The sequence below is a fragment of the Lepidochelys olivacea genome (genome assembly GCF_965140295.1).
Source record: "Lepidochelys olivacea isolate rLepOli2 genome assembly, chromosome: 3".
Taxonomy (NCBI): Eukaryota; Metazoa; Chordata; order Testudines; family Cheloniidae; genus Lepidochelys; species Lepidochelys olivacea.
The window spans coordinates 48,457,181-48,472,323 of record NC_140413.1 but is presented as its reverse complement, the minus strand read 5'-3'; the positions used below and the strand labels follow the sequence as shown (position 1 = coordinate 48,472,323).

The 15,143-nt window shown below is 39.9% G+C and overlaps 1 protein-coding gene and 1 long non-coding RNA gene across 8 annotated transcripts in view; one reads left to right on the top strand and one right to left on the bottom strand.

The window, feature by feature from the left end:
• LOC311517707 overlaps positions 1–14,916 on the top strand; it is a 42,139-nt gene extending 27,223 nt beyond the window's left edge. Inside the window, exon 3 of the long non-coding RNA XR_014710767.1 lies at positions 14,789–14,916. This is a non-coding gene — a long non-coding RNA (uncharacterized lncRNA). The remainder of the gene's footprint in view (positions 1–14,788) is intronic.
• The window catches only part of BEND6 (BEN domain containing 6), a 41,273-nt gene that overhangs the window by 9,607 nt on the left and 16,523 nt on the right, over positions 1–15,143 (bottom strand). For all 7 annotated transcript variants that reach the window (XM_084622771.1, XM_084622766.1, XM_084622767.1 and 4 more), the window contains 7 exons: positions 14,735–14,962; positions 14,481–14,626; positions 13,846–13,944; positions 13,302–13,479; positions 11,233–11,450; positions 5,305–5,497; positions 1,503–1,641 (listed from right to left, as the gene is read on the bottom strand). In XM_084622771.1, the coding sequence (XP_084478897.1) occupies positions 1,503–1,641; positions 5,305–5,497; positions 11,233–11,450; positions 13,302–13,479; positions 13,846–13,944; positions 14,481–14,626; positions 14,735–14,930 (1,169 nt within the window). In that variant the 5' untranslated portion in view covers positions 14,931–14,962. The remainder of the gene's footprint in view (positions 1–1,502; positions 1,642–5,304; positions 5,498–11,232; positions 11,451–13,301; positions 13,480–13,845; positions 13,945–14,480; positions 14,627–14,734; positions 14,963–15,143) is intronic.

The following is a 15,143-nucleotide window of genomic DNA, read 5'->3' as shown; positions in this document are numbered from 1 at the left end:
TACTCGGGTACTTTGTGGCAATCCTACTCTATCACTTTTAACCCAACTGTAACAAGGACAGTTACAGCGCTAAAACAAAAATCCTTATACCACAATGCATCACAGTTAAAAATAAAATATTCCAGCATTAGTAACGTATTTTTTTAATTGAATGCAAAATGCCATGCAAATAAACATGGCCACTCAGTTTATGATAGTGCTTTGAAGACTGCTTGAGGCATCAAGAAAGCCTAGTGGCTTGAAACACTGGGGTGTGAATCTTTGATACAATTCATCTTGTCGCTGCAATAACAAGATCTTTGGCACAATATAACAGCTCTGATAATGCCTAATCAATATTTCACATAAATTTAAAAGGTGGTGTGAGTCACAGGTATGTAGTATTGATGCTGAAAAACAAGAGGAGTCTGACAGAAGTACTGTATGCAACACAGATGTGTCTGTTCCATTGGGCCTTTATGTGAATTGACTTTTTAGTGGTTGACAGTGATGTAGGAGAATGTGGACCTTTGGGAGGATATTTCTTTCCAAAAGTCCTAACGTAAGGTCAATAGTTTTGTCCCTCATTAAAGAGATTTTCTCCAAAAATCTCTACTCTTATTGACTTACATAGTGTCATATAGGTCTCACTTTCTATTAAACTCTATTTGTTTTGAATGACACCTGAAAACATTGTAATAGAAATTGGTGACTTCATTAAAAACAGGGACAGGTTTAGTATTTTTAGACCATACCTATATATATATTAACTGAGAATAATGCTAATCATTATTAATAGCGCCTATATGGCATTTTTATCAGTAGATCTCAAATTGCTTTATGAAAGAAGTCTGTGGAGTGGGCTAAGAGCAGGAGAAACTACACCTGGAAGGATGGTGTTTCTCGATGACATAATCCCCTCCTCAAAAACACGGGTCTTTAACACGTAAATTAATGCAAATCCTGTCAGTATTATCTTATCCAAGTAGCAGGGGTTTCCCTATCATAGCACTAGAAAATCTTGTTGAAGCACAGAACTTCTTACCCTGTGTCTTTTGGATGTCCTGAGATCTGTGCAGAACTTGAGATCCACTGATGTTGGGGGCTGAACCTTGTGGAAGTTCAAGTCTTATGCTTTTAATTCATATGAAGGGGACAAAATGGCTTTGTAATAGGAAGACTAAATAATGTAGACTCTATAATAGACATATTCATCAAATTAGTCTGTTACTGATTTTGAGGATGTTAAATCTTCTCTCTTTTCTTCCCTTAATTTACTTGCCCTGTGTGGTCTGACTAGAATGAGAAGTCTGGTTGTGCTGCTATGTAAATAAAGAGTACTTTTGTATTTTGTAAAATTTATACAAGGATATGAAAGGATCTCCATATTGGGCAACTGTATCAATATGAACATATATATGAAAGATAATTTTGAGATGACTTTAGTTTCTGTTACTGCAATGACAGAGACACATATTGAAATACATTTGGGAGGCAGGCTTGATTTTTTTTTAAAGACTTACCAAAAGCTATGCTTCTGAAAAACAACTGAATTAAGATCTTTGCTTAAAATTGGCTTCTTGGTGCAATTGTTTAGCTTTTGCCCCATCATTCTCCTAATTAAAGCATCATCTGTATTTGGAAATAACTGTTTTGTGATTCCTGCAAAATAAAGAGATGACATTTATGGGATCTTCAGATCAGGGCCAAATCAGGGAAAATATTAAGTGTATGATCCAAGTTACATTATTTGGGCTTATGAAATTTAAACATCCAAAAGAGACTTATTCTACTCTTTTCTGTATTTGGCCTCTTTGCTCCCCTTGCCTGGTTTACCAATTTCCGGTCTGGTTTTCTCCTTCCATATTGCCAGTCCTGCTCTAACTTTGTTGGGCAACTCAGAAGGAAGTCCCATGACCTTGATGACTTCCTGTACTATATACTTCCTATATATACTCTGCCTTTCTTCCTTTATCTCTGTTCTCTTCCTGGCCAATTAATCCTAATCCTACCCTCTTATCCACTCTCATGACAGCTCTTCACCACCTTGGTCTCTACTTACTTCTTCCTCTTCCATTTCTGTTCCTCCTGCTCTGTGTGCTCAGGAGCTGACTGACTTCTCTGAATGCAGCACTCACATGACCCAGCAGGAGCTCTCTACTTCCTGCTCCCCTGACTACCTCATCATCCTCACGTCCGCCTTTGATTTTATCTTCTTTTAACCATGTGTCCCACTATGAAATCTTCTAGCTTCTATTTTCCTGAAAACTCTTTGATTGGCCAGCTTGTTCCTATCACCTCACACATCCTAAAACATCTGACTTGCTCCTCGTTCCTTCTCTGTCTCTTATCAGTTGCTCTCGCTATTTTGACTCCTTCCCATCTGCATTCAGTCATATTGTTTCCCCTCACCTAACGAAATCCTCCTTTGACTCCCGGTCTCTTTCTATAGTCTCGCCTTTATTTTTGAGCTGCTTGTCATCATCTTTCTTGCCACTTCCCTATTTGGGGTCAGTGACTTTATAATCTTCTTCCAAAGTTCATGATTTTATGCCAGGCTGTCAGGCAGATTGATCTCTCTGAGGTACATTGATATTCAGTCCACATACTGAGTCTTTGTTCTCCCCCTTGGTCACCTTCCAGCCACAATTATTTCAGGAGCCATCCTACTGATATAACTCTTCGGGTTCTGCTGGATATGCCCATACTAAAATAGCCTAGTCTCCCTCAACTTGTCTTCAACTGGAGCAACTCACATTAAGCCCCTTCTAAGCTCATTTTGTTTCCTATCACAGTGTTCAACCATTTGACCATCTCAACGTCTTCATTTCCGTGGTGGGGAGCATGCTAATTTCCTTTTCTGTGGCTGTCCAAGTCTCTGTTCTGTACATTAAGGTGGGTTGAATTACATTTTATACACTCTACCTTTTAGATAAGAACAGCCATACTGGGTCAGACCAAAGGTCCATCTAGCCCAGTATCTTGTCTTTCGACAGTGGCCAATGCCAGGTGCCCCAGTGGGAATGAATAGAACAAGTGATCCATCCCATCGCCCATTCCCAGCTTCTGGCAAATAGAGGCTAGGGACACCATCCCTGCTCATCCAGGCTAATAGCCATTGATGGACCTATCCTCCATGAATTTATCTAGTTCTTTTTCGAACCCTGTTATAGTCTTGGCCTTCACAACAACCTTTGGCAAAGAATTCCTTTTAACTTTATTGGCATCTTTTTGTCATAGAGAACTGGGGTCAGTGCCTGCCATTTGCAACATGCAGCTTTAGTACAATGCCTAGCATCTTTCAGGAAAGAACCAGAGTCAGCCATTGATCCTAGGAATTTAAATTTTTTCACCCTTCTAAGCTCTCTGCCTGTGATATCCTTTAAGGTGGGTCCTCCCTCCTCAGGCATTCTCTACTGTAGCTCTATTTAGCTTTGACTCTGGAACTCATTCCATCATACGTATCCTGGATAAGATGGACATATCCTTCTGGCACACTTCTCCATGATTGTACACTTTTTCTAGGTTCACAAAGACCTTACCCAGTGACCATCTCTTTTCTCTGAACTTCTCCATGAGGATTCATACTGCAAATATAACATCAATTGTGCTCTTTCCCAGCATGTATCCATGCTGACTCATCCAAACCATTCCACATATCTTCAAGCTGCTTGTATAGCTGTCTATTCCCAGTGCCTTCATTCCCTCTCCTCCACCCCCTTTTACAATTCCCTCCTGTTTGACTTCTGCCCACTCCATTCCACTGAACCTGCCCTCACAACAGTCACTAATAATCTTTCCCATTCCAAGTCCAAGGTCTGTTCTCCAAACTCACTCTGCTCAAACTTTGCTGCTTTTAACATAATCAAATACCCACCTTTTCGTAACACACTCTCTTCCTTGGGCATGCTTAGCTGTCATTTTCTTCTTACCTGTTTGACTGCTCCTTCGGTGTTGCATTTGGTAGGTCCCCCATCTCCTCTCCCCAATATGCTGGTGATTCTTAGGGGTCTATCCTTTGTCCTCTCCCCTCCTGGCCCTCTCCCCCCACCCACTGGCACTTGGAAAATGGATGAGGTCACCAAGACCTCTCCTCTTACCTCTGTTGATGGCTCCTCAATCTACCCACCCTATCTGTCCAGGCTTGCATCTCTTCCTAGCTCTCTGATACTTCAAGAATGGCCTCATGTTTTTTAAAAACAAAACATGGAAAAGACCTTCTAAATCTTTCCTCCTACAAACACACTTTCTCTATCACTTTTGACAGCTCCAACTTCCCTGTCACCGAGTGCTAAAATCAAATAAACAAACAAACTTTGGAGTTATCTTTAGCTGCTCTTTTCTTCTTCTCAACTAAAACTAGGCAATTCCCTTATCTTGTCATTCCTCCCTCTATAACACTTCTAAAATTTACCCTTTCCTCTCCACATGTGCTGCCAAAATGCTCATTCATGCCATGTCTCTATCTCACCTGCGCTACTATAACCTCTTTCTCTCTTCCCAGATTGCTTCTTCCTACTTCAGTCTAGCCACCACTTGACAGCTAAAATAACCTTCCTCTCCTGCTATTAGAACCAGGTCACTCCCTCAAGTCTCTTCACTACCTCCCTCTCTCTTTTGGCATACATTTCAAACTCCTTGTCCTCCCTTTTTAAAATGACAACCAGCTCTGCCCTGCCTACATCTCACTGCCTGTTGCTAACCATCTTTCCATCCTACACTTAAAAGAAACAAGGTAGGACAAATAGTTAATCTCCTGCTCCCTCTCTCACATTTGGGTCTTTTTTTTCCACATTACTCCTTAAACCTGAAATGAACCACCCTTTCATGGGCACCAACCATCTTCTGTCTTTAAACCCTTCTATTAAGCCCTACTTTGTTTGTCTTGCTTTCCATTCCTGTGCCTCACCCAATCTTAACCTCTTTCAAAATATCAGAACTTATCACGTTCACTCACTAAAGAATATAGCTGGCATTATTTATATTTATATACACTCTTGTCTTCTCTTTGCCTACCCTTTCCTTTGTCCATTATCTTCGGTCTATGTTTGACTACTTTAGGTGGTATTTTTAGTTTCTGTAGAGCACCATGCAATATTACAGTGCTATATAAATGTTTAATAATAAATATTAATAATCCAAAATCCACATAATAGGAACAGAAGATATTTTGCTTTTTACTGATTCTTCATTTTTAACAGTAATGAGATAAATGTGAAAAGACCAAAACAAATAAAAATGAATTAGTAACATGAATGTGGCAGTTCAAAGTGTGATGAAAAATGAGACACAGTGCCATATCAAGTAATATAAACTAGTCATCACCTATGATTTCCTGAACTTCATTCTGATTCATTGCTGGTTTTGCTGCTTTATCCTTCGAAGAGGAGGATTTTGCACCTGTCAGACTATGCGTGGCCATGTATTCGTGTGTATAAAGGGCTTGCATCAAATCATTTATAAACTTTTGAGGCTTGCTCTTGTTACAAAGGGCAATCTGCCATTTTTCAATCTTGAACTGAAAAATACAATAGTCATAGACATGACTGTTCTAATCCTCACAAAATACAACCAAATATAATCATACTTTTCTTAAATTTTTTCCCCAACATTTTAACATTTTCAAAAGCAGCATCTACACCAGTGTACTCAAAACTGGGTGCCCAGTTGTGTGCACATCTAATTTTGGAACTGCACATATAAAATACATTTTGCAGATACAAGGGAGGGGCCAGATTGTGGCGCCTTACTCATGCTGGTGAACATTTTCTCAAGCAGGCTCATTGGTTTCAATGGAACTACTTGCCTCCGTAAATGCTCACCAATGTTAGCAAGAGCTCCAAAATCTGGACCTAGGCTATTAGCTATCTAATGCACCTGCTGTTTACATGTAGAAATCAGAGTACCCTGAGCATGTGGGCAAGATTCACCAGCCAGATACCCAGGAAAGAATTCTCTGTAGTAACTCAGATCCCACCCCATTTAACATCCCATCACAGGCCATTGGGCCTATTTACCATGAATAGTTAAAGATCAATTAATTGCCAAAATCATGTTATCCCATCATACCATCTCTTCTATAAATTTATAGAATTTAATCTTGAAGCCAGATAGGTCTTTTGCCCCCACTGCTTCCCTTGGAAGGCTGTTCCAGAACTTACCTCCTCTGATGCTTAGAAACCTTTGTCTCATTTCAAGTCTAAACTTCCCGATGGCCAGTTTATATCCATTTGTTCTTGTGTCCACATTGGTACTGAGCTTAAATACCTCCCTGGTATTTATCCCTCTGATATATTTATAGAGAGCAATCATATCTCCCCTCAGCCTTCTTTTGGTTAGGCTAAACAAGCCAAGCTCCTTGAGTCTCCTTTCATAAGGCAGGTTTTCCATTCCTCGGATCATCCTAGTAGCCCTTCTCTGTACCTGTTCCAGTTTGAATTCATCCTTCTTAAACATGGGAGACCAGAACTGCACACAGTATTCCAGGTGAGGTCTCACCAGTGCCTTGTATAACGATACTAACACCTCCTTATCTCTACTGGAAATACCTCGCCTGATGCATCCCAAGACCGCATTAGCTTTTTTCACGGCCATATCACATTGGCGGCTCATAGTCATCCTGTGGTCAACCAATACTCCAAGGTCCTTCTCATCCTCTGTTACTTCTAATTGATGCGTCCCCAGCTATAACTAAAATTCTTTTTATTAATCCCTAAATGCATGACCTTACACTTCTCACTATTAAATTTCATCCTATTACTATTACTCCAGTTTACAAGGTCATCCAGATCCTCCTGTACGATATCCCGGTCCTTTTCTAAATTGGCAATACTTCCCAGCTTTGTATCATCTGCAAATTTTATTAGCACACTCCCACTTTTTGTGCCGAGGTCAGTAATAAAACGATTAAATAAGATTGGTCTCAAAACTGATCCCCGAGGAACTCCATTGGTAACCTCCCTCCAGCCTGACGGTTCACCTTTCAGTATGACCCGCTGTAGTCTCCCCTTTAACCAATTCCTTATCCACCTTTCAATTTTCATATTGATCCCCATCTTTTCCAATTTAAGTAATAATTCCCCATGTGGCACCATATCAAACACATTACTGAAATCTAGGTAAATTAGATCCACTGCATTTCCTTTGTCTAAAAAATCTGTTACTTTCTCAAAGAAGGAGATCAGGTTGGTTTGGCACGATCTACTTTTTGTAAAACCATGTTGTATTTTGTCCTATTTACCATTGACCTCAATGTCCTTAACTACTTTCTCCTTCAAATTTTTTTCCAAGACCTTGCATACTACAGATGTCAAACTAACAGGCCTGTAGTTACCCGGATCACTTTTTTTTCCTTTCTTAAAAATAGGAACTATGTTAGCAATTCTCCAGTCATACGGTACAACCCCTGAGTTTACAGACTCATTAAAAATTCTTGCTAATGGGCTTGCAATTTCATGTGCCAATTCCTTTAATATTCTTGGATGAAGATTATCTGGGCCCCCTGATTTAGTCCCATTAAGCTGTTCGGGAGTTTTGCTTCTACCTCAGATATGGTAATATCTACCTCCATATCCTCATTCCCATTTGTCATGCTACCATTATCCCTAAGATCCTCATTAGCCTCATTAAAGACTGAGGCAAAGTATTTATTCAGATATTGGGCCATGCCTAGATTATCCTTAACCGCCATTCCATCCTCAGTGTTTAGCAGTCCCACTTTTTCTTTCTTTGTTTTCTTCTTATTTATATGGCTATAGAACCTTTTACTATTGGTTTTAATTCCCTTTGCAAGGTCCAACTCTACTTGACTTTTAGCCTTTCTCACTTTATCCCTACATGTTCTGACCTCAATAAGGTAGCTTTCTTTGCTGATTTCTCCCATCTTCCACTCCCTGTATACTTTCTTCTTTTTCTTAATCACCTCTCTGAGATGCTTGCTCATCCAGCTTGGTCTACAACTCCTGCCTATGAATTTTTTCCCCTTTCTTGGGATATAGGCCTCTGATAGCTTCTGCAGTTTTGACTTGAAGTAATTCCAGGCCTCCTCTGCCTTTAGATCCATAAATTCTTCAGTCCAATCCACTTCCCTAACTAATTTCCTTAATTTTTGAAAATCAGCCCTTTTGAAATAAAAAACCCTAGTCGCAGATTTTTTTTTGTTTATCCTTCCATTCAGTTTGAACTGAATTAGCTCATGATCACTTGAACCAAGGTTGTCCCCTACAACCATTTATTTTATGAGGGCCTCACTACTCACCAAATCAAATCTAAAATGGCATCCCCTCTAGTCGGTTCAGCAACTACTTGATGAAGGAATCATCAGCAATCGCATCTAGGAAAATCTGAGCCCTATTATTATTATTAGCACTTGTCCTCCAGTCTATATCTGGGAAGTTAAAGTCTCCCATGATCATACAGTTTCCATTTGTATTTACTTCATTAAAAACATTAAAGAGGGCTCTTTCCATATCCAAATTGGATCCCGGCGGTCTATAGCACACCCCAGGCACTATCACAGGGGAGGTGCTAGTAGTTTTCTTCCCCAATGTGATTTTTGCCCAGACGGACTTGGTCTTATCCATTCCATCGCTTCTTATTTCTTTACATTCTACCTCATCATTGATATATAACGTTACTCCACCACCTTTACCTTTATTTCTGTCTTTCCTAAACAGCACATACCCCTCAATACCTGTAGTCCAGTCGTGACTACTATTCCACCATGTCTCTGTTATCCCTAGAATATCTGGTTTCACTTCCTGCACCAGTAGCTCTAGTTCCTCCGGTTTGTTACCTAGGCTCCTTGCATTGGGGTACAAACATCTTCATTTTTGCTGTTTGGCCTCACTCACATTCTGTACCCGATTAGGCACAGACATTCTACAGCCAGTATGACCTATTAGACTGGTATCCACCCTGCCCTTTCTCCTTATGTCCATTCTCCTACCCAGGGCTGTATCCTTTCTTACTTTGTTTTCTTCCCTCTCCATACTAAAATCCGATGTGGAGATCACCTGGACATCTCCCAACCATCTCTTCTAAATTCCTAGTTTAAAGCTCTCTTAATCAGTTGTGCCAGCCTCCATCCTAGAAGTCTATTTCCTTCCCTACTCAGATGAAGTCCATCCTGAGAGAACTGTCCTCTGTCCATGAATGCCTCCCAGTGGCCATACTTCCCAAAGCCCTTCTTATAGCACCACTACCTGAGCCATCCGTTGATAGTCATAATCTTGTCACACCTTTGTTGCCCTTCTCTAGGAACAGGCAGAATCCCCTGAAGATCACCTGAGCCTTGATTTCCTTAAGCGTCTTCCCCAACCTGGCATAGTCTCCCTTGATACGTTCTAGCGAGAATCTACCGGTATAATTTGTTCCCACATGAAGGACGATCAGTGGATTCTTTCACACTTTCTTTAGGATCCTCTTCAACCTCAGGTCCACATCCCGTATCTTAGCACCTGAAAGACAGCATACCCTTCTATTTTCTGGATCAGCTCTGGTTACAGGACTGTCCATTTTTCTCAGTAAGGAGTCCCCGATCACGTAGACCTGCCTTTTCCTGGTGACGGTGGAATTCTCTGGTCTATCCCCTGTTCCCTCTGGCTGCAAGTTTTTTCCATTTCTATTCTCCCTTGTAATCCTCTTCAACACATCCTGTATCCTCCAGGGGCTCATATTTGGCATAGTCTCCATTGACTCTTCCCCTTTTCCTGTAGGACTAGCTGCTCTTCTCTTCTTCCTTGCCCTTCCACCTTCAGTGACCACCTGCTGAGCCCCTTCTTCATTTTCCAACTTTGCAAACCTGTTCTTGAGCTCTATTTCTCCTTCACTAGCCTGTCTTTTCCTCTGCCTGGTTCTCTTAGTCACATGCTTCCACTGTCCATTTTCTTCACCCAGCAGTATTCCCTCAGAGTTCTTCAGTCCTGCTTCCATCTGCAAGTCTGAGCTTTTCCCTTCAGGCTCCTCATGTCTTTGCTCCATAATCTGCTCGGACCCCCTTCTAAACTCAACCAGACTTTCCACCTGCATCTCCAATCCTCTGATCTTTTCTTCCATCAGCTCTATCAGGCGGCACTATGCAGATGAAACTCTTTCCAGGTACCCCCTCCAGGATCATGTACATACCGCAGCTTCCACATCCAGTCATCTTCATTGTGTCTTCCACTACATGGGTCACCCCCACTGCTGCCTCTGTATCTGTCATAGCCTTCTCACCTAATCCTGTTAATCTGGGAAACACAAACCACACCAAAATACCAGCACCAACAGCAAAAACAAACCCCAAACAAGCACCGCAATGCAAACTCCCCTTTCAACCGCTCTGTTTGCTGGCTCTCGTGCCGCTGCAGCTGTTTATGCCACTGCCTGACTGGCTGGCTACCTTTATAGGACCCCTAGTCAGAGAAGCCCCACTCCCTAATCAGGGCTCAGCTTCTCTCCCAGCACATTTTGTACATAACAGTTGTCATATTTAATAAAATTGTCATCTCTTAATAGTTTTGAATGGATTTTTCCTGATTTAGGGACACGTGAAATACAATCCATACAACTGATCTGTATGGATTGGCATGACTCAGTACATAGAAACGTTTATGTAAATTATGAATGCAGAAACTAATGGAGTTATTCTTTAATTAAATCTTTAAATTGATATTTTTCCTGTATAGATTCTGTGCCTGTGATCTCTTGATAATGCTCTATTACTATAATGGAACATCTGGGACCCAGGTCGCTCCATCCAAAATCAGAGTAACTCCAATTAACTTCTGGCCAATCTCTTTAACATGGACAGAAAGACACCCTTTCCCCCTCATTTATTTATTTATTTATTATTTAAAAAAGAAAGATTTAGACCTTCTTTCATAACTTTAAGGTCATATTTTCCCCTCAGCTGTTTGAAGTCAATCAAAGTCCCCCATGCACAGCCAAGCATAGGATTTATTGAAATTGAATTGAAAAGCATTTCATACTGATCCATGCTCTCCTCACCCAAAGACATGAAAATCTAATGAAGTCAAGGGAGTTGCAAAATTGCACCTGAGGGCTCACTGTGATTCACTATGTCTAATGGGAAACCTCTCACACACAAAAGGATAATAATTATTTATTAATAAATTCCTCAACTTTCCTAATTACTGTCTGATAATAAAATTATCACTACTGAGGTTTACTTTTCTTTACATAGTCTCAATAAATGTTGCAATATATCAACTTTTATTTCACTCTTATTGCTGAAATAAGCTTTCAGCTAACCTGTTTCTCAGGCTGTTGCTCCTCTTCTTCCATGTTCAATGCTATCGGTGAATTGGAGTTACTGTGGATAGTTGCATATGAATCTGATAAAGAACTGTTTGATGCTTTCCAGACAGTGTGTGAATGAATACTGGAGGCAGATGTGGTCACTCCCCCTTTGAGCAGGGCCTCAGCCATACCTACCAGTTCCTCAAAATGTGTGACTGCCTGTGGCAACACTGAAATTAGAAAGAGTAATCACTAAGAATAGCCACTGATGCTACTAAACTTTGGTTTAGTTTCATGTATACAGGTATTTTTGTAACCAAACTCTTGTCACAGTAGTCAAAAGAACAGGACTTGCAGTCTCCTTCTAGACCAACCCCAGCAATCAGCAGAGATATCATTAGAATGCTGCTTCCTTTTTTTTAAATTCCTTCCCTGCCCTGTCATCAAAGGAACCCCACAATGGAGATCAGGCTTCCAGCATAAGCAACGTGCTAGCTGTCTGTGGATTGATAAAAGGAGCCATTGGTTAACACATGCCCACCGTAATGCTGACCTGGCTGTTTTTCTTACACTGTTTTCTCAAAATATGTACAGCACTACAAGATTGAAGAGTATGGGCGAAATTCACAATAGTTAGAAGCAGGTCCAATTCTATTCACTAGAATGGAGGTATGTCTGGCTGCATTTGACCTTTTATTTCTTGTTATAAGAAATCCGTGAAAATGTCCCCTTATTTGGTCAACATATTATTTACACAGATGAGCTTTTCTGGAGTGAGTCCATTACAGAGATTACATTCAGTGGAGTGGCAAAGCATGATCTAATGAAACACTGTAAGAGATAAAGAGGAAGCAAAAAGCACAGTAATTAAACTAATAGAAATTATACAGCAAAGGGGAAATGTAAGCATTCAAGAGGAAAGTAGAAATTGACCTAGCAATTTAAATGCAATGGACAGATATTAACAGTCTTTTACTGGACCAATTTCTGTTGGAGAGAGAGTAAGCTCTCTCTGGGTAAGCGCAAAACTTGTCTCTCTCACCAACAGAAGCTGGTCCAATAAAAGATATTACCTCACCCACTTTGTCTCTCTACTATCCTGGGACCAATACGGCTACACCACTCTATTAACAATATCCGATTCAACCTAAAATATTAACAATAGCAGATATTAACAATATCAGATTCAACCTGAAAAAATCCTACTGATACATTTAGAGAAAAACAATCCAGAACACAAAGGTCAAATGGGTGAGGGAAGACTGAAACAAAGTAACAATGAGAGAGGACTAGGCAGACAATGAACTGAATTGAATATGTGCTTGCAGCATCATATGCTGACCAAGGGGAAAAAAAAGCAATGTTATACTGGGTTGTACATTCGGTGGCATCATGTTACTGATAAGGCAGGTGACAGACCCTATTTAAGGAACATTTGTTCATTTACATTTTGAGTGCTGCATACAGTTTTGGCTGCCCATATTAAGAAAACAACAATGAATTGAAGAGGGATCTAGAGAAGGCCAACTAAGGTGACTAAAGGCTTGGTTAAAAGAGCTAAATGGATATAAATTGGTTAAAAGATTACAAGGCGTCACTTAGAAATAACTGATGATTTTCAAAAGGAAGAAATTATTTGGTTCAGGGATGAATAATTAGAAGTTAAGGGATAGAACTAAGTAGGGGAAATTTTAGAATATCAAAAATTGCCGAACAATAACATCAGTTAGACTTTGGTCAGTGGAGACCCAGTTGCTGGAGTTATTCAAACTTGACCTACACTTATACAAAGCACATGAAAATGTTCTGTGAGGAACAATCCTGCTGATTTAACCAGTTTTTTTTCCATCTTTAAACTCAATGATCTCACAGTCTCTTTTTAAGTTGATTTCATCTATGGGCCAACTGGAATTAAATGCTGTAGTCATACAGAAATGACTTTTTTTTACTAATTTGGGGCTAGATCTTGACAGATGCTTCAGCACTCACAGTTCTCATGTAAGTGTCCTCACAACAATCAGGACTTTATGTGCTTTCAGTTCTCCTCTTCATCAAAAAGTGTCCATTTCCCCACAGTTTACCTTGAAGCATGACCAGTGACTGCCGTAGGCGACAGTTTTCTCTCATGGTGTCTGTCAGTTTCCTTTTCAGACTTTTTATTTTGGCACGTAGTTCCACTTTGGATAACTGAAACAAGGGCTCCTCATCATCACTACTGCTTTCGCTGTACAGAAAAGCATTTCCAGAATACGGTTCTCTCTGAAAAAAATAAATTGGGCTAAAAAGCAACAACAGAAAATAAAAGTATCTACTATTAAACTGTTTGGCTAAAGGAGGATATTCTCTTTACAAAGACACACAAAATATAAATATGAGTTCACCTTAATAATCAACTTAACTAACATTGATACTGTAATTCAACTAACTGGTTGACTACAATATTAACAATACTTAGCTCTAATACACTACTTTATATCTCCCAAGCACTATATGAACATATACAAAGATAGCATCTTTCATCGGCACTAATTCACTTAAAATTTTAAATAAATTAATTTTTTTAAATGTGAACCTCAGCTTTGTTGTGCTGCACAGCTGCAAATTACTGATGACAAGATGTTTTACCTGTTTGTTAATTAAAGATGTCTCAAGTTGACTCAGGATGTTGGCAGAGGCAGAGGCCTGTAATGATTTCTTTCTTTTTATACTCTTCATCATTTTCCCCTGAAAATAACCACATGATAACACATTTGCACTCACATAGTGTTTTCTATCAGAAGATTTCATTGTACACTACAAACATTTATTCATTTTGGCCTTACTATGTCTTTTGAGTAGAAAAAATATGTCTGTATCTTTTGTCAGTTCTGAGATCCATGGATTCTCCTGAGTAATTTGCAGATCTCACTCCACGGCAGACTTCAGAAGCCATGACCCTTGCCCACTTTATGGTGTTGTCAGAGCCCTTTCTCATTGGGGATGATGCAGTGTAGGTGCACAATATCCAAAGCTGTGAAGATTCTACATACATTTTATCCTTCTGCAACTTCTGATAAGGATGGAGGGAAGATCTGGACCCGTGTTATCAATTACCCCAACATGTCATTGAGCTAAGGCATGATGTGAAGATTGCCTTTGTCTCCACTGCCAACATACACATACTGAAAAGTCACAAGCAATGCACTGGAACATTATATTTATATTAGGGCATAAAAGTAACAGGTTCACACTTGGGAAAACAACAGAGACTGAAAACCCACCTGCCCTTTGTCCAGGTCACTATCTTCACTCTCTGAGAATATCATCTCAATCCTCTTCCTCTTGCCTTTTCCAACAACTTGTATTTTTGTAATTTCATCTGCCTGCAATATCTTCTGCATCATCTCAACTAGCTCTTGAGGGTCATCTGAAGTGGAGAAAAGAGAAGTCCAAGCAGATGATACTATTCTGCTAGTCAGCTAGCGACATCTGAAATTAAATTGTTATAAATGGGCTGCTTTGCAGATGGACTCACCACTCATGTACACTACTTTTACTAAATGTTTCTCTGTCTTCCTTTCTCCCACAGGCCAGTTAACTAGCACCTGCTCATTTGGTTTCAGGAGTCCTTCTAGTTCACTGTCATCATTGGGAAGATCCTGAATCCATGAAGTCTCTCCAATTTGTAGCGAATTATCATTTACAAAATCGAACAGCGTGAACTTTTTCATTTTAAGGGATTTCCTTGTCACACAGCCACAGCCTGAAGAATTTCATAGGAAAAATAACTGTTATTTCATCATGTCACTGGTGTACATGAAGTTTTATAAACAGATTTTTTAAAAAAATCCAGCCCTCTCCTCCTAGAATCTTACAATCTGAGGGCCTCTCTGTGTGAAAATAACCTGTATAGGGGAAGAGAAAACTAGCCCAGTCTCCTGTGA